The 21874-nt window shown below is 44.8% G+C and overlaps 2 protein-coding genes across 7 annotated transcripts in view; one reads left to right on the forward strand and one right to left on the reverse strand.

Moving 5' to 3' along the window:
* Positions 1–722: 722 nt before the first annotated feature.
* Positions 723–18504, reverse strand: POLI (DNA polymerase iota). 6 transcript variants are annotated; one of them, XM_007434653.4, is made up of 10 exons: positions 16030–16213; positions 14653–14778; positions 12646–12810; positions 9130–9282; positions 7416–7652; positions 6265–6443; positions 5342–5433; positions 4592–4725; positions 3323–3525; positions 723–2245 (listed from the first exon to the last, which is right to left on the reverse strand). In XM_007434653.4, exons 1-10 carry the CDS (start codon positions 16136–16138, stop codon positions 1568–1570), a joined length of 2076 nt encoding a protein of 691 aa, XP_007434715.2. In that variant the 5' UTR covers positions 16139–16213; the 3' UTR covers positions 723–1567. The 6 variants fall into 6 exon arrangements, with proteins under 6 accessions (XP_007434715.2, XP_025026585.1, XP_088008948.1 ...); XM_025170817.2 differs by lacking the exon at positions 16030–16213 and adding an exon at positions 18380–18504 and having other exon boundaries at positions 724–2245; XM_088152822.1 differs by lacking the exon at positions 16030–16213 and adding an exon at positions 18380–18502 and having other exon boundaries at positions 724–2245; positions 14696–14778.
* Positions 18505–18662: 158 nt separating this feature from the next.
* The window catches only part of MBD2 (methyl-CpG binding domain protein 2), a 51821-nt gene continuing 48609 nt past the window's right edge, over positions 18663–21874 (forward strand). Inside the window, exon 1 of the mRNA XM_088152823.1 lies at positions 18663–19309. Coding sequence (XP_088008949.1) covers positions 19194–19309 — 116 coding nt within the window. The 5' untranslated portion in view covers positions 18663–19193. The remainder of the gene's footprint in view (positions 19310–21874) is intronic.

The following is a 21874-nucleotide window of genomic DNA, read 5'->3' on the forward strand; positions in this document are numbered from 1 at the left end:
AATTATAACAAAATGACTGTAATCTTATAAGGTTGCTAAACTTTTGTGAGATGACAGATTCTGCAACGTTCTTTTTCTTCTTCTTGGTAAATCAGAAATCTGACAAGCTTGCAGGCATTATCATACAAGATCTCAGAAATGATTCTAAGATTTGGAGTGATTTTCAAAATGTGTGGGTATTTACCTGTAACACTGCAGGAGGTTCCTGCAAGTTTCTTCTCTTCCAAGTGCCCAGGACCCCAAAAAAACCCCTTCTTCATCCAAATTCCCACTTGCATGAGAAATAGGGCTTTTTTTTCATATCTAAGGCTGTTTTAACCTGGGGAAGTGATCAAGAGCTCTGTGTTGGCAGTGGCCAGGGACTGTCCCTTCATCTTTTCTTATTCATCCAGATTCTCTCTAATGTGCTTCCACCATTCATATTTTGTACACCATTCATATTTCTAGCCAATTTGTCCTTCTCTGGCTGCTGGAGGGGTGGGAGAGGACCTGGAAGCAGATATACTGATCAACTAAACCACGGAGGACAACATCTAGGCCAGTGTTTCTTAACCTTAGCAACTGTAAGATATGTGGACTTCAACTCCTAGAATTCCCCAGCCAGCATGGCTGGCTGGAGAATTCTGGGAGTTAAAGTCCACATGTCTTAAAGTTGTCAAGGTTGAGAAACATTGATCTAGGCATTCTGAAGACTGATCTAGCTGCCAGTTTTATGGTTCCCGCCCCCCCCCCCCAATACCTACAATTGACTTCTTTTCAGCCTGACATTTTCTTTTTTCTGGTAGAAGTGGCAGAAACATTTCAGCAGGGGGAACCAAGATCAAAAAAGGCTTTGCTAAATGTGGCCCCTCTCTAATCTGGAGGATTATATTCTCATGTCTATCTCCTTAGCCTCGTTCTGCTTGTTCTTCCATTGGCAAGAATGTGTAACCCTACAGCAGTATTTCTCAACCTGGGCAACCTTAAGATGTCTGGACTTCAACTCCCAGAATTCTCCATCCAGCATGGCCATCGCTAAGAATTCTAGGAGTTGGAAGTCTACAGATCTCAAAGTTTACCAGTTCGGTATACGCTACCCTCTAGCATCCGTGTCTAAGGAAATGAAGGGAGAAAAAATTACTGGGACTTTTTATTTCAACATCCTTTCCCTTGCTTCTCCCTACTCTCCAGATGTTGAGAGAGCTTGATTTTAGAGAGATGGGTAACCATTTTCATGCCATGTACATAAATATCAAAATGGTGTGTGGGTTATCTATGTTCCATTTGCAAGTCTGTACACATATGAACTTGTCCTTCCCAACCTGGTACCTTCTGGATGTATCTGGGGTGATAGTTCCCCAAATTCCCAGCCAGTATGGCTTTAAGATATCCTGGAGAAGTATTCTTTGAAAATACAGTACCTGAGAGTATGTTATATAGATGAAATTAAAAAAATGTTTTCTCCATTTACTTTCTTAAACAGTTACACCTTAGAAAGTAACCATATGGTTTGGCTGAAGGTAGGCCTCCATCTCCAGATCTGCACTGCATCTACAAGCATAGTCTCTACACCAAAAACACATGGGAATCATCTTGGTTTGAAATAGCGTAGCAAACTGTTTGACCCTGGAGATGAAGTCTGCCCTTTCTTCGTGCCTTGGAGCATCCCAACTTTGCTGCCGTGCATTTTGGAAACAGATTTTTGGCTCTTCCATTCTGCCAACAGTTCTTTCTGCATCTCAGCAGGCAGCTCGGAAAATGTTTTTGGATCAACAGAAGGAGGAAGGACCACTTTTGAGCCTTCTCTCCAATCTTTTTGGGAAGAGTCTTCTCCAGGGGGATTTTGCCTTTCTAGTGGTGGTTCTTCATTGATGGGCGCCATGCCATGAAATGCCAGAGCCCTAGTAGTTTGAGAGAGGTCTCCAGAATGCAGGGGAACATAGTTTACTTTGGCTTTTGCATGGCATGGTAATTCTTCCCTCGATTCAGATACTCCACGGCTCCACAAAGTCACTGTGGAATCTCTGTCCTTCTTTTGGCTAGAGATTATTTCCTCCTGAATGTCACTTGGAAGCTGGTTGAACACATCGTAATCTACTCCAGCAGGAAGCAGGTGACTTGGGCATTCAAGATCACTTGCTTTTGGCAGACAAGAGGTTTGTAGCTGAGATTTCACACATCTTGTGCTGCTTTCTTCTGGTAAAGCATCACTGAACTCCTCTTGATGTTCCATACTTGTGTGTTCTGCCTTTCTGTCTTCAGCTGTCTGCATAACAAGTGAGACATCTTTTAGACTACATACAGAAAAGAACCATCATCCTTCTATAATCATATTATATGCATGATAAATTGTGGACCCCTCACATATTGTAGGTACAGTATGTTCAAATATATGTATTCAAATAGAGTTTTTTTTTTTAATACGCATTAATGCAAAAGTGAGACAGAACAGACATGAACATCTGTGAAAGTGACATGGACTGGGAGCAAACCAATCTACCCACCTTGGTTAATCCTGGGGTGGAGACAGATGGACAAACAAACCTGATAATCAGATATTCTTAATACAGTTTATCCAGGTATTAAGAAATGAGCTAATTTAGGATATATTGCTGCACTAATAAATATTTATTCTATACCCTAGTAATTGCCAAAAGAAAATGAAAATAACATACTAAATAGACAAAGAGCTATCAACAGGCAATCTTAAAAAAAAAAAGTCACATTGAAAATGCAGCATGCTTGTGAAGAACCAAGTCAGAGTATGGCTGCATTATTAAGCCAAACCACATAATGACTTAGATATGAAAACCCAGCCATTGTCGTTTCTAAATTGTGGTTTATATTTTTGTCTATTGAACAAGCCCTATTGATTAACATTCACTCAACCAACAATTCTTAAATAAGTTTTAAGTTAGGGTGAGGTACAATTCTCAGCTATCCTTTTTTTCTCTCAACACTTTTAAGCAAAAATTCTGTTCTGCTGACACCCTTGGTCATTTTTAGAGAGGCCTGAGTGTATATTTATTATTATTATATTAAAATTGTACCACTTGACATACCGTGACTCTGGGCAGTTTACAAGTTAAAAAAAAATACAGAAAAAACGAAACAATACAATAATAAAAACAAGGAACAAAAGATGGCAAGACCTGGGCAAAACAAGAAACACACCCACGCCACCCAGAAGGGGGTTTCAGTCACTCTCACCAAAGCCTTGGCAAAGAGTCAGGTCTTCAAGGCCCTCTTCAACACCAGCAGGATGGGTCCTTTCTGATCTCAGGGGAATCTCATTCCAGAGAGCAGGCTCTGTAACATATATATTAAAAAGTGTAGAACTTACATGAATGACTTTGTTGCAGCTTGAAGTAGGTGATGACCGAGTCAGGTAAAATTGAATAGACTCCTTAGAAGAAGCCGGTGGGGCTTTAAGGTTGGAAAAGTGGATGCTCAGTAAGGTTAGATGAAACGGAACCTCAACGTTTATCATTTTTCGAAACAGTTTCATAAGAATGGAAACGAGGTGAGCCTTTACACTGGTGTCCTCTGGAAATAAAGGATGGAGAAGAAAAGCATGTAAGCAGACCTTTACTCAACTAAGGAGAAAGCTATATGTTCAAAACAAAACAAAACCAAAATACCCAACCCTGGATAACAAAGGAATGGAGAGATGCAGAAATTGGTTATTTTTTTAGAACGAAGGCATTGGTGAAATTAAAAGGCAAGAAATAGGGGAAACATCAACACTGTGCAATTCGTGCAGAACTCCAACCTGCAAGAATAGCTCTGGGAAGATGATGAGTGGATGAGTTGATGACAAACAATGAATGCCTTCAGTACTGATTATTGCCAAGCTCAACATGACTGGGAACCTGCTGGCACCTGACAAATTGAATTCCTGTTCCCCAAGTGGGAGTCCTCCAAGTGCAAGCCTCAAGCCCACTAACCTTTTAAGGAGCTTAAGGACTGACATTCCCTGTCAAGCATGGTGATCTAGTTTCTGTGAAGGAAAGCTATCAGGCTGGCTGGGACTGAAAAGCTTGGGAAGAAGATGAAGGATGTCCATGTACAAAGAGGCAGTGAACTTGAGAGGAAAGTGGCTGACTGAAAGAGGCAAGGACAGCAATGAGGATTTGGGACAAAGGTTCATAAAATAATGGAATAGAGGTCCTTGGGCAGTATCTGTCTTTGAGCACCAACTGTAGACATGAGGACCTGGGGTGATATACAAATGAGCATCATGGAGATCTGCTTGAAATGGAGACTTGTTCAGTGGGTTCAGATATGGTGGAACTACAACTCCCAGAATTCCAAGACAGTAGGGTCTTAGCAATGTTGGGGGTTGGAATCCCAAGAAATTTGGAGGGACCAGGTTAGAAAAGTTGATATAAGTCCAGTGCTGCACGTTACTGGGTAAATGAGGAAGACGAGTGGGAAAGGGGCAATATATTCATGAACTCTCTAGAGCTGTGTTTCTCAACCTTGGCAATTTTAAGATGTATGGACTTCTGGGAGTTGAAGTCCACACATCTTAAAGTTGCCAAGGTTAAGAAACACTGGTCTAGAGCATCAAGTCAAAGGAGCAAATTAAGGCCCCATGAAGCATAATTACCTGTTCCAATCCTCTGGGCCAAGTGAGATGGAATAGGACACTGACGGCTCTCCCGATTAAACCATTTATTGGTATCAGAAAACTGACGGATGATTAATCTGATGGTATGTGGCTTTCTGCCATCCTTGTACAACCTGTTGAACACAACAACCAACACGGCCATTTCAGTCTGGTCTGGCCCAAGAAACAGATAAGTATTCCCTCCCCATTTAGAATGGTAATCCATGTCAAGCATTTATGCAAACTGGCAATTAACCAACAGGCATGATCTCTTGGAGGATCATGAGTAATTTGCAGAACAAAGGAAGCAGCAAGGGAAATGGTAGATTGAGGAGAAGTGACTGCTTACTTCTGTGTTCCTCAAACTGGTACACTCCAGATCACTGGGCTATACTTCCCTGCCAGCTTGGCCTATGCTTTAGCACAAGACCTATGGAGACCTCCAGGAACAGCCCAAGAAATTTACATTGCTTTGAGGATCTGCAGGTGATCCTTTCTCATGTTCCTGCCATGCCAACTGCAGGTCAAGGACAACTATGACTCCACTGAAAGGACCCTGTGGTGAAGAAGGGGTTAAATCTCAAGCTGAAGTGTTTCAAATGCAAATAACTAAAAAAATGGACTGAACATTTTACTTGTGATCTCATTATGCTACTGCTCCACCCACTTTATACATACACACAGCATTCCCCAGTTCCCAAAATCTTGCTCAGCCCCCAAATATTTTGTAACTGTTTAAGTTAATGTCACCTGTCTAAAAGGTTAGTGAGCAATTCTTCAATTTTCTTTTTAACTTCTGCTTCAGAAGAGCACTTTCTAAAGGTGTCCTCATCACTGAGAGACTGCAAAATAGTATTTAAAAATAAAACAAGGATGACTGTTATTATAATTTGGACAAATAAATGCACAAGTCATATAAAAAGCAAAAAATCATGTATTTGTAAATTCATAGTTGATTTTTTCTGCCCAAAAAGCTTCCTTTACAAGAATTCAGAATATTTTGCTGTAAAATTATATTATTTCAAATAGGCCAAACATACTTTTTCTGATTAATCCTCTGTTCTTATTAAAACACAGGTAAGATATTCACTATTACAAGGGGGAAGTATAGGGGAAAAATCTATTATTTCAAAAAATTGATCTGTTTTTATATGATGCTAGGTTGTGACTTAACTATGGTTTATTGAATAAACCATAACTGCCTGCCCAGCATACTAGGCCCTAGATCAAAGCACACCTGCCTGATGTCTTTAAGAACATCAATGGAACTTTAAATTTTTAAAAAATGCCTAAGTCCTCCTACATTGTCATAAACTATGGCTTATAAACCACAATAGCTGAGTTCATGCAACCACTAAGCCAGAACTAAGTACAATTGTTTAGTCCGATGTGTAGACATGTAGGATCTCTTCCTAAGAAATGCAGCTGTTTATTCAGTTATATATACTGTATGGGAGAAAATTTCTCAAGGTAGTTCTCCAGACGCATTGGGGCCACAAATTCTGGAGGCCCGATTTACACAACTCTGGCCTTTGCTGAGTTGGAAATCAAGAAGCTGTACTCTTCACAACTGGAGAGCCCCACATTGGAGACAGATGCCTGGGGACTGAACAGAATTCTCAGACATAAGGGACAGGGCAAGTCTTGTCTTGTGATGCTGTTTTCAGTTCTACCTGAGGATCTCTTGATGGGACGACTGGAGAGTGGTCTTCTCCCCGGCTGAGCTTCTGGATGAGATGTGCAGCTGGAACTCCCAGTTCTTTTTCCAGGATCTCAGCTGGACAGACCTGGAGATCCTGCACAGTGCAGAGCCCAAGATTTAAGAGGCGCTCTGCTGTTTTAAAGCCAATCCCTGCGCAAGAAAGATAATTTGCTATGTATGTAGCACTTGAGGTATGCCAAGGAATCCAAGGCAGAAGAGTGGATGTGAACTGGAAAATGTGTATGAAACCAATCAATATACAGATACAGAACACCAAAGTAAAGTCTTCAAGTCATGCCTAATTCTAAATAACTTCATGAACATTCTCATATAGCTTTCTTGGCAACACTACGAAAGTGGCTTGCTACTGCTTTCTTATGAGTTTGGGGATTTCCCCACGCCTACCAAATTCCCAGTCTAGCCTACAGCCCTGGAATTGCCTGAAGGTCTCCCATCCAAGCATTAAGGAGGGCTGTCCCTGCTTAGCTCCTGATGCCTGATGAGGTCATCAGGCATCAGTACCTCCCTTTCCATCACTCATGGCCCCTTTCCTTACAGCAATGGGACATTTTAACAGCAACATAAATGGGGGGCTACAAGCTAACCGGTGGGCAGCTGGAGCCCAAAGAGCCTGAGACCACCCCTTTTCTCTCTGACACCTTGTTGACTTTCCCCTTCCAGTATTAGGCTTGTGCAAAGCAGATTTAATTGCTCTGGCTAACAGTTTTGCACCATGTGGGTTGTTGACTGTCTCTTACTTCTCCCCCACCTGCAGAAACCAAGAGGCGTCTGCACACGTACTCCTCAAAGGCTGCTTCCAGGGACTGTAAGCAATGCGGGAAGAGTCAAAGCAATGCAGCTGCTGTGTGTAGGCCTTCATCAAAGCCAACCACCCTTGGAAGATTTGCACAGCTCTAGCAAATATCCTTTTACATCCTCTCTAACATTCACTTCTCCCCCTCTCCCCCCTTTTTTGCATAGCAGCTTGCTAGACAAATCACTCTCGCAGGGGTTAAAATGAAGTTCACGCAGAGGCTGCAAGATGCCCGATTTCTCCTTTCAGCTATATGCCTGCATGCATGCAAGCAAAGAAAAAGCAAGGATTTTTTTTCCTCATCTTACCCAGTATTTTCCTTATGTTGTCAAGGCTGGCCATCAGGTTCTGACGGCTCTCAGGCAGGAGAATTGTTTGCTGATTTGGTTTAAAGGTCCCAGAGACCAGCTTGGAGAGGAATTTATTGGTGGCCACTCCTGCACAGCCCGTGAGCCTTAGCTCGCTGTACATGGCATCTCTCATCTCCTCTGCAATCTGAGATCCCACAGCGAGCCTTATGTGCATCGGGTCGTGTAAATTGATAGCTGCGAAGCCAAGAGAAAGAAATTTGAAGAGGCCACCTGATAGACCCACCCTTCTTATGCAGCCCACAAACCCCTACATGCTAAAGGAAAACCTTTCCCTCTGCCAGGATACCAATCGCGGGGAAACAGGCACTGCAGGTTACATGCTTCCAAATGCTAATAATGGGTTATCCAAACGCAATATGGAACTGAAATGGATAAGGATTCTTTCTGTGGCTGGGGCCCATGCTTTTTAAAATAGGTATGATTTTCAAGGCCAGCTAAAAGCAGAGCTGAAATCTTCCCATTTATTTCCTTAAGCTACAGAGCCTTAAGGAAAGTTAAGTGGAGTTTCTGTCAAGTTCACCTTCTGATCGCTTTGCAGACTAGTTTATATAGGGGTTTTCTGGCAACAATAAAGAAGCCATTTATTTAACCTCTAAACAGGGTCAGACCCTGTTAATTAAACTCTTTCCCCAGAGATGAGGTTGGCCCCCACTCTCCCAGCCTTCTGGAAAGGACTGGAGACCTGGCTCTGCCAACTCACATGGGCCAAAAGGGGATATAACCAACCCTGGGGGTGGCTAGCACCTCAAAGATGCTCCCTGAGACTAATAACTCCTTGGAAGGTATTTATTATTTATATAGGAAGTCTTCTTGTAATGTATTTTAATTCATATTTATTCTTTTTACTGTAAACCACCCAGAGTCGCTCTGCAGTGAGATGGGCGGTGACAGGCGCTGCAGGTTACATGCTTCCAAATGCTAATAATGGGTTATCCAAACGCAATATTTTGAATATTTTAATTTGAAATATAAATAAAACAAATTCTTGGGTTGGGGGCCAACAGAAAATCCCAGGACTCTGGGATAGACTAGGAAGATGGAAAAACATCCTGGAAGAACCCAATGGCAGCCCACTTCTTAACTGTAGCCAGGAAAATTACACGGACATGTCTGTGAAGTTGCCAGAAGATGAGCTTTGACTCAAAGAAAATGTGGAGTCCTCTATAAGAACTGTCATTATCCTGGGATTGTTTTCATGACCAGAAGGTGGGACAGAAATTGCTTCACAAATAAGTAAATGTGAATCTTATTTTATGTGGCATTATCCTCAAACTGAGCCAGCACAAAGTCGTTCTGGCGTAGCTGCAGTTTCAGTAAACTACAATTCAAGATCTTTTTCAAACTATATGACACTTACAAGCAAAGGTTCCTGTGATGAGTAAGAAAACGAAACATGCTTAAGAGGGAACGCAGTTTGCTATGCAGTTTAACCAGACAAAAAGATAAAGCTAAGCAAGGTCATGAATAAAACAAAAAAAGAAGAACTAACATAAATAGCAGATTCGCTCCTCCCAATAAAACAGGGCTATACGTTCATTTGTCGAGCCTGGGTGTCATCCTGTACTGCAAATGCTCTTTGTGTTATGCAACATAGCATTATTATAGGATCTGGACTGCAACAGCTGACATTTTAGTAAAAAGAAGTACTTACTCTGATTATTAAATACATGACCACAAACAGAGATTTTAGAAAAATCTGCTTTTTTCCACTCTATCAGTCTCTTTTCTACTAATTCAGTGATGTCCACAAAATTTTCATCAAATCCGAGCCTTTCTACCAGTGGAGTAAATGTTTTTAACAGTGCTGAAAATGTTAAAAAAAAAATAATATATATATATATATATATATCATGTTAATATGTGGTACAAGGTGAAGAGGGCAAGTACACTGCAAACTTTTTAAATATACAAAATATCCATATTATTCTTATTCTTTCAAGTAATAAGTAATCACAGCAATGAAGTTACTAAATATATAAAAACAACCCAAACACCTTAATAAGCTAGGGATATTAAGGGCCACAATTGGGCTGAATCCATACAACATGCTACAATCGCAAACCGAAGTAGCTGAATTCACACAAACGCCCAGCCCTCATCCGAGCAAACCATATTCTAGTTTAGTGCTATACGAAGTGTAACATGCTACGACGTAGGTCTCTACTATTCTGATCCATACACACCTATAGGAGACATGACTAACTAAATGTATTACATACAAACTACAGGACCATCTTGGTATACATTAATTAATTAATTAAATTTATATGCCGCCCATCTCCCCCAGAGGGCGACTCTGGGTGGCTCATAATTAAAATGCCAAACAGTAAAAACAATAAAAATATAAATATCCATATTAAAACAATGAATAACATTTCTGTATAAAAAGGCTATCTACGCTTCAAGAGGATGGCCATGTTTTCACGCTTTTTCGGAAGGCCAGGAGAGTGGGGGTGGCCCGCACCCCAGATGATAAGCTGTTCCACAGGGCGGGGGCCACAACAGAAAAGGCCCTCTTCCTAGACCCCGCCAGCCGGAATTCCTTGACTGGTGGGGTCTGCAACATGCCCCTTCTGCCGGACCGAGTGGGGCGGGCGGATATAATGGGGGCGAGGCGGCTCCTCATCTAACCTGGTCCTAGGCCATGAAGGGCTTCAAAGGTGATAACCAACACCTTGAATTGGACTGGGAACCAAACTGGCAACCAACGCAGCTCACGTTAATACCACGCCTTTCTAGACATGCTGAAAAAGGAGGTCTGTGCAAAGCTCTGGAGGGTGTTTTGCTACAATAATGGCTTGCGTGAAGCCAGTCTTGAAAGGAACTTTGCAAACCAATGCTTCCCTTCCACCGTTTTTTTTTTTTTTAAATGCAAATCTGCTACATTGCTTTGCTCTGCTCTAAGGCCTTGTCCGAGAGCCAAAAGATGCTTGCTAGAGGAATCTACAGTACTGGAAACACTGATGCTGCTCCTTTAAGAATTGGGCCCATCTAGGTGGTCTAGTATCCCATGAAAGCAAATCAAGCCACCTTGCCCAGGTCTAAGGAAATGATGATACAAGGATTATTGCTCAAATCTGATGTTCATCAATACTTCACAGAAAGCTTGACTGCATTAGGCTCAAGAGTAGTTATTGAGCATTAACATGGTTCACACATAAATATATAATCAGATAAATGAATCCTAGTGCCTGGGAAGTCAAACTCTATAGATCCAATCACATGGGATACAGACCAGCTTCATAGGAGACATCCTGGCGTACAGCTAAGAAGAGAAGCTTTCTGGAGACTGCAGTCTTGTTTGGGGAGAGTTTTAGGGAATCCACGCTAGAGTTTTGCTATCATTCAGAAGAGTTTATAGCATGTAACTTTATTAATTTATACAAGGTATAGGCCATTTCTATCTAAAAAGAGCCTATAAAGGTACTATGTTCAAAGCAGTAATTGGTTTGTGAGTTAGCCTGATATGTGAATCTAGCTCTTGTGGGTTGAAAAACCTGGTTTATGGGCTTAACACAATGACTTGGTTCACAAAACATCAATTATGTGCCATCAGGTCACTGTCAACTCTTAGTGACCACATAGATTGTTCTTTATAACAATATGTTATGATTACAAAAAAAGAAAAAAACAGAAAAACTGGACCACAAGCTAGCTAGACACATTTTAATCTAGCATATTTTTTTTAAGGCTGAGCGGTTAGTTTAGTACATTGTGCAAATCCAGAAAACTGAGTTGAACAAACTATGACTAAGTTAATCAAGGGTGAGCCAGCTGTGCAAATGCGGCCACAGTGTGTACTAGCCCCTTGGGTTTTATTCCATTTTCCATCTAATTGTGATTACAGAACTTTCACCTACAGAGATCTGCTTTAGAAACCTCTTTCTTCAGCTGTCCCTATTTTACTTTAACAATGTAAATTTAATTTAATTTAATTTAATTTAATTTAATGTAAATGTAAAAAAATGTAAATGTAAATAAAAAAATGTAAAAGCAAGCATCTGATAAGCCCTATGAGGTCCATGTTCTCTCTGACCGTACAGGTTTACCATGTGTTATGATTTTGTAAGGTTTAACCTCCTGCTGAGTCATCCTAAGTTTTATTTTTACTTTGGAAAGGTGGAGATACAATTTTCATCTTTCTCTCACTCTCTCTCTATACATACACATACACAATGAAATAACACCCAATTGTTGAGATGTCTTTGGAAGACAATGATTCTTTTGACCCCAAACAAATGCCATTGTGAGATGACTCTATGACTATTTCCTCAGTTTACATCTCCTGGGCACCCTTCTGAAAAAATCATTTTAGACAGAGTCTCAAAATGGAACATGACATCTGGTTTAAGCAAATCTGATATTGGGTTTCCATCCTGGGGTCAAAAGGAACAAGCACTGCTGAAAGGAACAAAAACAAGAGAGGAAATACGCTTGCTAACTTGGCCATCTGCAGAACCTGCTTTGAGCAGAAAGACTCTTTGCTGAGAAATCCATCTGCACTTAACAGACAATACATCAGAACACAGTCCTATGACATCACTCCTACAGAGTAAATTGCTCAAGAGGATCTTCTGTCTCCTGGCTTGATTACACATAGAGTAACAAAAGTGGGAGAAGAGAGTGGAATTTCTGGAGTCTTTCCACATGTACTTGTTTGCCCATAACCCCCTCATGAATGGCAGCATCAAGCTTAATAGAAAGTTGATGAAATACAAGTATCTGAAGAAGCAATATCACAGGATTCAGAACACATAGACTGGATTCACATATACTAATCCACCGCTTGCCAAACCATGATTTGAATAAGCTATACCTGGCTGGATTCACACAACATGTTAAGGTACAAATCATGGTTTACAACCTCAATGGCTAGGTTTACATATTATGTTACACGTTAGCAGAGTTTTTTTGCTTTGGATTTAACACAGGATGTCAACTCAGCCATTGTGGCTTATAAGTCATGCTTTATGACTTAGCACTGCATATGAAGCCAGCCTTCTGGTCTATTCACCAAGCCATGATTAAAGTAAGGAAGGGGTTGGTACAACGTAGAAATACTCTCAAAATACTAAGCCCTCTGGGCAGAGGGGATGTTGCAACCAAACCCAGGAAAATAAGCACATTATTTTCCAGCGCTACAAGGATAAGATTATCAAAGCAATACCTGTAACCCTGTAAGAGAATTCCCTGTATTTTGTTAGATCCTCTCCATTAACCAGCACCAGATCTGGACACTTTGCTTTTGCTTCTTCCACACCCATGCATTTTTTCACACCAACCTTCCTGGCTTCGTAATTGCAGGTGACTACCAGGTATTTCTGCTGCACACCTGAAAGTAAGTGCAAACATAGCAGTAAGAATCCATCTGACAATGGCTGTGTGCCAAGTACCTTTCAATATTTTTTTCACTTCTATTATTAGCAAAGCCTGCAATGCAACTTTATGTAAATTTACTCTAAGCTGCAATCCTGTCTGTTCAATGGAGGTGATTTCTTGATGCATTCAGTGTTGCAATGTTACCACTCTCAGGCTAGTTGGCTTCATGTGTCACACTAAGCCATGATTTATTTTAATTGTGGCTTATTGAATAAGCCACATTTCCTGGCTATATATCATGCTTGGCTTCACACATTGCAATAAGCCCCAAATCACATTATATAGCCAAAGACTGCTTTTGCAGCTACTGAAAATTTAAGCTCACATTAAAGACTCCCACCTTTGGCATATTTTGCGCAAACCTCTCATCTTCTAAAGTTGAATAGTGGAACTAAACCTGCACTTAAAATTTGCTGGGGGTAGCGGGGAGAGTGAGCAGGTCAGTGCTGCAAAATGGAAAGGGGGCCTTATCAGCCATAAAGGTGGGAGCGGAGTTTGCCTCTCCCCCCAGCTCCCAAGAAAAACAAGGCTAAAAAAACAACAAACTGTGTTAACTTCTAGATTCCACACTAGTTTTGTATCTGTTTCCTGCTCAAAAGGTGGGAAACTCCTATTGTTGGTAGCTGGAGAGGACTCCAGAGGCTGCCCCCCCAAAAAGTGGGGGGAGGAATGGAGTTGCAGGTATCCTTAGGAGCCCAATTTGCCCATTTCTGTATTGAAGGATCAAACTAATGCATAATCAAAGGCTTAGCCCTGGCCAAATCCTGATTTGGAAAGTATAGTTAAGGACAGAAGTTCTTGGAGATCACTGCTTGCTTGTGCAATGAGAACAACTGCGGGTATTTAGAACGTACAAAATTTCTGAGGAATTGTTGTATCTTGCAGGCAGCACATACATTTAGTCTTCTAGTCAAGCACTTCTTAATAAAAGAAACCTCATAATATCTTACACTACTTAGCTTGTCTACATGCATGTGGGCTGCTGTCAATAGGTCTATTTGAGTGTATAAGCGTGTGTGTGCCATTGCGTCACTCTCGACTCCTGACAACTACAAAGAGAAGTTCATGAAGCTTTCCTACAACATTTTCAGAAGTGGTTTGTCATACTCTTCTCAAATAGCGGGGGTAGAAAACATTCTTCTCATTCCAACCCTAAAGCAGGCTATTCTCAGCGTTCAGAAGCAGCCCAACACTGAAATGGGCAATTCAGCTCTGATAGCTGTCAATAATATGACTGAAATTGAAAACACACACAGTTTCAGTTTGATTGAATCTCAGAACCAAATCCCCTTTCTGAATCAATTTGGAAAAAAAAACTCAGCCTTTTTTTTTCCAAATTGATTTGAAGCATCTGATTGGGTTGACTTGATCTTCTGACTCAAGCTGACATTCCGAATCAAGTAACTGAGTTGGATCACAGCCAATCTGCACACTTCTTTACTCCCACAACATACTATGCTATGACCTGCTGACCAGAATTTTACTAAATAAATAACAATCAACTAGATTAACAGAGCATGCTAAATCTTAAACTGTTGACTGGGGTCATATAATATATGAAGCCAGAACCAAATAAACCACATTATGGAACATGCGGTGTGAATCCTGTCCCCATGGTTAACTCAGCCAAAAAGGATTGCTAAACCAGCACAACAGTCAGCATTGCTATCTTGGTTATGATGGAAAACAAAAATATATGTTGCTTGTTTCCTTTTAACAAGAAGACAGTACAGGCACAGTCACCCTTTCAATATATCCCATGGAACAGCATTCACCATCAAAATTCTAAGATTACCTAAAGGTTTGCTTCTTAATTCAGGATTGTAGATCATTTCTACCTGGGCATAAAAACAGTCCAAATCCAGATGCACAATGATTCGGTTCCAAGCATTTCCAGTTGGCACAGGTTGGGCATGATAAGCTGCAAGAAAGATCAACATTCAGAAAAATCTGTGTCACATTACCTTTGTATAAATAAAATCCTATACTGGTTTATAGTCTGTTGATAAGAGCTTTCAGTTTAAAACATCACTCACTATAGTTAATATGTCGTTTTCTTCCCATCTAGCATCAAGCACCCTAAGGATCTTCTAAGATTCCAGAACACATTGGGCCAAAATAGGGTTGGCTGGTTTGTGGTCTAGGTGTTGTGTGAATCCAGCCGTAGGGTTAGTTTATTGTTCAGTGTGAATTGATCCTGGGCAACTGGGTTACTTTAGTAAATCATGGTCTGGTTAGCATGCACGTATTACCCTTTTCCACGGAGATGCACGCTGCAGCCTGCAGAATAATTCCCCATCTCTGTTTGCAGAGCACAAGGATTTACAATGAAGCCAACCGCATTTTGGCCAAGAGTACTGTGCAAACCAGCCGCTGTCATTAGTTTCTGCTTCAAAGTGTTGAGCAAATGAAGAAAATGGTTAACTATTAACCCAGTGTTTCTCAACCTTGGCCACTTTAAGGTGTATGGACTTCAACTCCCAGAATTCCCCCAGCCAGCATGGCTGGCTGGGGGAATTCTGGGAGTTGAAGTCCATACACCTTAAAGTGGCCAAGGTTGAGAAACACTGGGTTAATCACACATAAGCAGTTAGGAAGAATAACACCCGGGATCCTGCTGTCCCCCATAAGTAGAGGGGCAAAATTCCAGAGCGCAACGGTTCTTTAAGGGATAAAGATGGCCTCCCTATTCAAGCCAAGATTAATCCTTTTTGCAAAGCATCCTGGTTTGTTTCCCATTTGGGCAAGCAGGAAACTCTGTCCACGTCCTTTTCCCAATCCCGGCCTTGAATGAGCTTCCTGAAGATCTTTTTCTCGGGCAGCAGGGAAGCTCTTCCACCCGCTTTGACGCACCACCCACATCGACTCCGAAGTCGGGAGACGCGAGGCGCCAGATTGTCTTCATGCATTTATTCTGAATTCCCCCCTCCCACTGAACCGTCACCTACTGAACTTGGCCTGGAGTCACAAAACACCCGAGATGAAAACGGGGCTAGATTAGGGTCCCGTGTGCCGTGTGAACACGGCCTTTATGCGTGAGCACGGGACAGCGTTTCCAAATCGTTCTTTTTTTTTAATCGCCAATTCGGATCGTGCCCCCACCCCGCCTTAGCGCCCGTGCTTTTTCGGAAGAAAGATTTAGAGGGCGGAAGAAGATTTCCTAGGACTTTACACGAGACCCCTTCTACAGCGGCAGGTGAATCTCTCCGGAGTCCGCTGCGGGGTCCCGGGAAGAGCCACTCGACCTCGCCGGCCTCCCCTTCGTCTTCCGAGTCCTCCATTTCGCGCAGCGGCGGTGGCGCAGCAGGCCGGCAGCGAACGCGCCCCACCTCCGTCAGGAGCCCCGGCCGGTCGCTGAACGCAGATGCCAAGCCTGGAAGGAGGAGCGAGGAGAAGCCGTCCAATCGCCTTTCCCTTCTCTTTGCGCGCACCAATGAGAGTCCGGAGCTGGCCACGCGTCAGGTCGGTCGGCCGGCCTGGCATAGACCCTTGAACTTCTCTCGGCGCGTTTACCTTGAACAAGCGACTAGCCCGCATCGCGTTAGCACAGCGGGTTGTGCGAACTCAACCCTTGGGGTTAGCTCGGGGTTCAGCCTGTCCTGGGAGCAAGTCATGTCCTTCCTTGCAAGGCTTGAGCGCAAAATGAAAGTGAGTTCATTTGTTGAGTTCGCGTTCTGAGAAAGTGAAAGCGATTGAGTCACCTCTTACGCAGGATAACCCTGTTTGAAAAGCCCATCCTAGAGGCGCAGGGGGCCCTAGCGGTTCGCGGGTGTGCTCAAAGAAGGTAGGGGAGTACCGCGGTGAATAAACCTATTACTTCCCCAAAGGAGGAAGAATCCAACTTCCTTTGTAACATTTGGAAATATCTGTTCCGCAATGAAACAGAAAGCTGAACTGTAGTTGCAGAAGTTACTATCAAACTTTCTTATAGGGAATGGAAACAAGAAGATCCAGATTGTATCCGTTTCATTAGAAAACAGCAGCACAGCTTTTTGCAAACGAATCTGAGTGGGAAATTCGGGATCTGAATTCGCACCACCCACCCACCCACCCACCCAAAACGTAGTTTGACTGTTCGGGCTGAGTGTGTGGCGTATATCCAGCCAAGGGGGTTTATTGATGTTAAATCACGGGCAAGCCTATTATGGGGACATCGCCAATTCCACTGACTGATGTTTCGAGTTTGCAGAACATGCTGAACCAAAAACTAACTTTATGCTCTGGGTCTGAACAACACGCTAGGCTAAAATGTGGCTAACTAATATGTGTGACGGTGTTCACACAACCCACTTTATCTAAGTACTGAATTAACCCATTTTCTAGATTGCACAATACTGCGAATCATTCCGTTACCAAAGGAACTGGATTCATGCGACAAAGCTCTTCCCAGACTTCACAGGTGAAATGCAGCAAGTCGGGTTTTACCCCCGGAGTTAAGCGACTGTGGGACAACAGCCTGCGGAGTTACCTTCTCCCGTCTGGTGCAGTGTTCGACTTTCACTCTCCCCGCGAGCCAATACATATCAGAGGGCGCCAAGTTAGGGAAAAGCGGCCGAACAAGCGCCTTTTTAAAAACGCCACCGAATCCTAACCTTCTTTAAAGCTCATTTTGACCTACTTAGAAAAATCAAATGACATGCAATTGCGAGGAGACGAACTTCTCTATTTTCCACAGGCTGTTATCTGGTCTTTTTAGAATCCGTGAGAGGAGCGGAGGTGGGGAGAAGGGGGGCCGTCGTCCTTTCCGCGAACCCAACTATCTTTTCTTCTTCTCACTTCCCGCGCCTCCGCGACCAGCCGAAGAGCTCGCTACGCCCCCACAATGACCACATCTTTCACTACAGCGCCTGCTGAAGGACCCGAGAGCGATTCTCATGCCTGGAGACTTTCCGAATAGGAAACACGTAACGCTTGAAGCCTCTCGCCGGCTCCTCGCGCCTTCGAGGTCCGGCGTAGCGGCTCCCGGCTGAAGTTTGGCGGGTGGCGCCACCCACGCAGTGTTTCGTTTCTAATCTTAGAAATCTGGGCTCCTGAACATTACTGCTCTCCAGGACGCACCATTGGATCCACTAGATTCGGTTCGGCGTGTTATGGGGGTGCTCAGGGGACTGTCACTCTGCACATGGTCAGAGATCATGTTGAAAATCGCCACTGTTCTCTCTCCCTGATTCCTAGTCCCAGATGTGTAGCCCGGAGAAAATACCACTCCGTTTATGCTCCGAAGCACTTCCCGAATAGAAAGTTTCATCCCATTTACATGTCTGAAATCTGTCGGTTTTAGTGGCAATGAAGGAAAGAGCTATTCTAGACACGCTCAGAGTCTGGCCTAAAAGTTACAGCTTCCTCCTTCGCACAGTTCCAAAGACGTGGACTCTTGAGCGCCCCGGGATCTAAGGGGAAAAGAACTCTGCACATGGTCCTAGACACGCCTCGTATTGCAAGCCTTAAGCCTCAATCCCGGCAAAAGAGCCTCCAGGATTTCCGAGCAGCGGCTACCGCGGGCGCGTGAAGGCGCGACTTACTGCCGACCCGAGGCGCGCAGCCGAGCGCGGGCCATCCTCTGGGGCCTGGCGCAAGGAAGGCGTCGGATTCGGAGCAACCGGGCAGCGTTGCACGGCGCCGCTCCAGCCTGAAGCGGGGCGGGACTGCGGAGGGGGCGGTCTTCGGAAGCCGGGAATGCCTGCCTGGCTGGGGCCGGGGCTGGGCTGGGGCCGGGGCGGGCGTGGGCGCGGCGGCTCGCTGGCTGGCTGGCTGGCGCGCCGTCATCCTTCCCACTCTCCTCCCTCCCCTGGCTGTGCCGCGCGGGCTCTATGACCCCGAGGTTCCGAGCGCCGATGACACGGATTCCGAGGCTCAGTTACGGAAGCAGCCGCAGCAGCAGCAGCAGCCGCCGCTCCCCCCGCCGCCGCCGCCGCCGCCGCCGCCGCTGCCTCCTCCTCCTCCTCCGCCGCCGCCGTCGCCCTCGCCACCTGGCCGAAGGAAAGCCCTGCGCGCGCAGCCCCGACCCTTCCTCCCAGCGCTGGCCGAGGGGGCTCGACGGCGGCAGCGGCGGAGGCGGAGAAGGAGGCGGCCGGGGTGGGCACTGCTACCGCCGCGGCCGCCGCTGCTTCTGCCGCTGCTGCTGGACAGCCGCCCCGACGCGCCCCGGCGAGAGAGTGCCAGCGCCGCTCCTCGCGCCTGCCCGGCAGCGCGCCCCGCCGACCTCTCCCAGCCGCCCCTGCCGAAGGGGCCGGTGAGCTGGCCAGCAGGCCTCGGCCCGGGAGCGCCCCACTTCCCCCGGCTCCGGCTCCGGCTCCGGCTGAGGCTCCGGCCGAGGGGCACCGCCGAGGCCCCCGGATGGAGAAGCGGGGCAAGAGGGTGGACTGTCCGGCGTTGCCCCCCGGCTGGAAGAAGGAAGAGGTCATCCGCAAATCGGGGCTGAGCGCCGGCAAGAGCGATGTCTACTATTTCAGGTAAGCCGGCGGGGAAACGCGGGGTGTCCGGGGCCGAAGAAGGGGCCGGCGGTGGGGGCAAGCCGGAGCCTACCTCCCCCGGGACCTGGCCTCTTGTCTGCGCAAGAAGCGCGAGCTGCCAGGGTTGAGTCAGGGCGTAACCCCGGAGGCTGTTTCGTAATGCTCGGGTTCTCGCTTGCGAGAGGAGAAGCGGCTGTGCCTCTGAGCATGTCTAGAGGGGGTCCGCTCCGGGGAAATCCAACTTTTGAGGCGGCGCCTCTGAACGTGTGCAGAAGCGATTCATCCCAGTTCTGGGGAACTTCGCGTTTCAGACACGTGGAGATGAGGAGCCCAAGCTTAGAGTTGTAACTTTCAGGAAAGCTGGCAATTTGAAATTCCTAATTTTAGAATGGAAGGAGGAGTTTAACTTTTAGTGCTGGGAGAGGGAGCCTAGTCCCTGGGACTTGTGCAAAGGGTAAAATAGGTCTGTCTCTCCTTCCCACCCCCCTCGCCTCATTTCACATTTCCCTGCATTACTCCCCTCGGGTACCACTCCCTTCCTTCTTTTTTTCTTCACTCCCAATTTTTCCTCACAGTTTCATTTCCCTGTCTTGCGAACCTTTCGTGCCTCTGAGCCTTTGGTTGCAATGGTCAACTGACAGATCTAGCCAGGCCCTGCATTATATCCGACCACAGGTGGCCTCTTCAGTTTTTACACTTCGTACTCCGATACCCCAGCCTTCCTCTTGAAACTGAGCGTGGCAGGGTAGCTTAATGGCGATCCTGCGGAGGCGTGATAAAATCTTCTGGCTGCTGTTCTGCTCGCCAAGGGTAGGAACCTGCCTTTTAAAAGCTCTAGGGGGGATACGGATGAAGACAGCCTTCCTCAACTTGGTGCCCTCCAGATGTTTTGGACTGTTTCCCAACCCACTTGGCTGGCTGAGTGAGCTGCCCATTTTGAACATTTTAATCCAGCGCAGGGAAACGGCGAGGAAGAAGACCGCTTTCAATTTCATTTCTGTGCATGATGTACATTATCTTTCAGTTTTGTACATTAGGTCTGAGGCCATGTGTTCCATACCTCCTAAGTTAATGTTTCAGCCTGGCTACTCAGAAAAGGGCTCTGTTTATTTGGATGGATCCATTTATAGCTCTTAGACCATGACGTGAAAAACAGTGACCTTTTCCTATGAAAAACTGAGCTGTTTGTGCCTGATAAGGTGAACTTGGCAATGTTTGTGGAGTGAAGTCCAGGACATGTGGCTCTTCTAGATTGGGCTAGGAAAGAGGCCTCAGCGGACCCCTTTCTTGCTCCTGTCCTCCTGTCCATTCACTCTGCCTCTTTCCAAATAAGGAACAGGCAAGGTGCTAGGTTTGTGAGTTGGGGGATGTGGGAAGTTTTACAGGAGCAGAAGCCTTGACTGATGCTTGTGGAAACTCTGCACTCACCCTTTGCACTTAACCAAGTCAGTTAAAACCTAACAGCTTGCCACGCTTGGTTAATTTAACCAGTGGTTGGCAGGGGTTGGTGGTTTAGCAAGCTGTGCAAACTCAGCCTGTTTGGTTAGTTTACAATTCAGTGGATTACTTCAGTAAGAGAAGAAAGCATCTTGTGGGAACCCAGCTTTCTACTAGAAGGCAGCATTGCTTAGTCTTGTTCAGCCCAAGGCAGAAACACATGCTCCTTTCCTCCATCAACCCGGTATGCCATTCCTGAGGTTTGAACTGACACTCCTCACTTTTGGGTGGTATGCTATACTTGAAAAAAAATCTTCACTGCAGGTCTGGCTAACCAAAGCAACTTGGCATTCTTGTTTCTGCCTGAAGGGAATCCTGTAAAATTTTCCCATGGTTTTGTTCCTCACTCGTGGGCTGGAAGCCAGGGCTGGGTGTTCCTCCATTTTTCCTATCTATCAGGAGAGCACTGCAGAACAGCACCCTGACATCTGATCTTCCTTGGGCCTTCAACTTTGGTCTTGAACGTCTTCTTTTCTCCTTCCCTTTCCAGCTGAAAACAGCTCCATACTCACTTATTACTGTGGCCAAGACTAGTAGCATTGCCAGTCTTCTGCCTCTCCTAATTTCATCTACTGTACCGTGCAAACCTTATAGTTTATAAACTGTGGATTAACTTTTTTTTTTTTTTTAATGAGGTTGTTACGAATCCTTTACCGCTGAGAGGCGAATCACCTGAAAGTCTCACATAATTTTTTGAAGGAGTCTGGTGGCATCTTTTCCGACTAACAGACTATTAAAAGGCATAAGCTTTTGTGAGTTGCAGCCTTTTACCAAAACGTGTTAGCTGGAAAAGCTGCTACCAGACTCCTCCTGACTTTTTACTACCACAGATTGACACTCAGGTCTCCCCCAATATTCTGTGACAATAAATAAATAAATAAATAAATAGGAACTGGATGCTCAGTTGGGTACAAAGAAACAGTTAGAAGGGAGGGATACATAAAATTTATTTTACCCCCCCCCCAAAAAAACCCCAACAACTTTCTTTTCTTTTCATCTATGCATCATGGGGGAAGTTCCTTGTGAGGAATAATTACTGAAGGAATAGCTGGTAAAAACAACAACCCT

The sequence above is a fragment of the Python bivittatus genome, unplaced genomic scaffold, assembly GCF_059951505.1.
Source record: "Python bivittatus isolate LINGU-HERP-01145 unplaced genomic scaffold, Pbiv_v1 ctg000570_np1212, whole genome shotgun sequence".
Taxonomy (NCBI): domain Eukaryota; kingdom Metazoa; phylum Chordata; class Lepidosauria; order Squamata; family Pythonidae; genus Python; species Python bivittatus.

Coding starts and splice junctions, on each gene's coding strand:
- POLI (XM_007434653.4), bottom strand. CDS start 16,138: ATGGAGGACTCGGAAGACGAAGGGGAGGCCGGCGAGGTCGAGTGGCTC. Junction 12,811..14,652: donor ATTAAGAAGCAAACCTTTAG/GTAATCTTAGAA, acceptor ACTTACTTTCAG/GTGTGCAGCAGAAATACCTG. Junction 9,283..12,645: donor ATTCTCTTACAGGGTTACAG/GTATTGCTTTGA, acceptor TAACATTTTCAG/CACTGTTAAAAACATTTACT.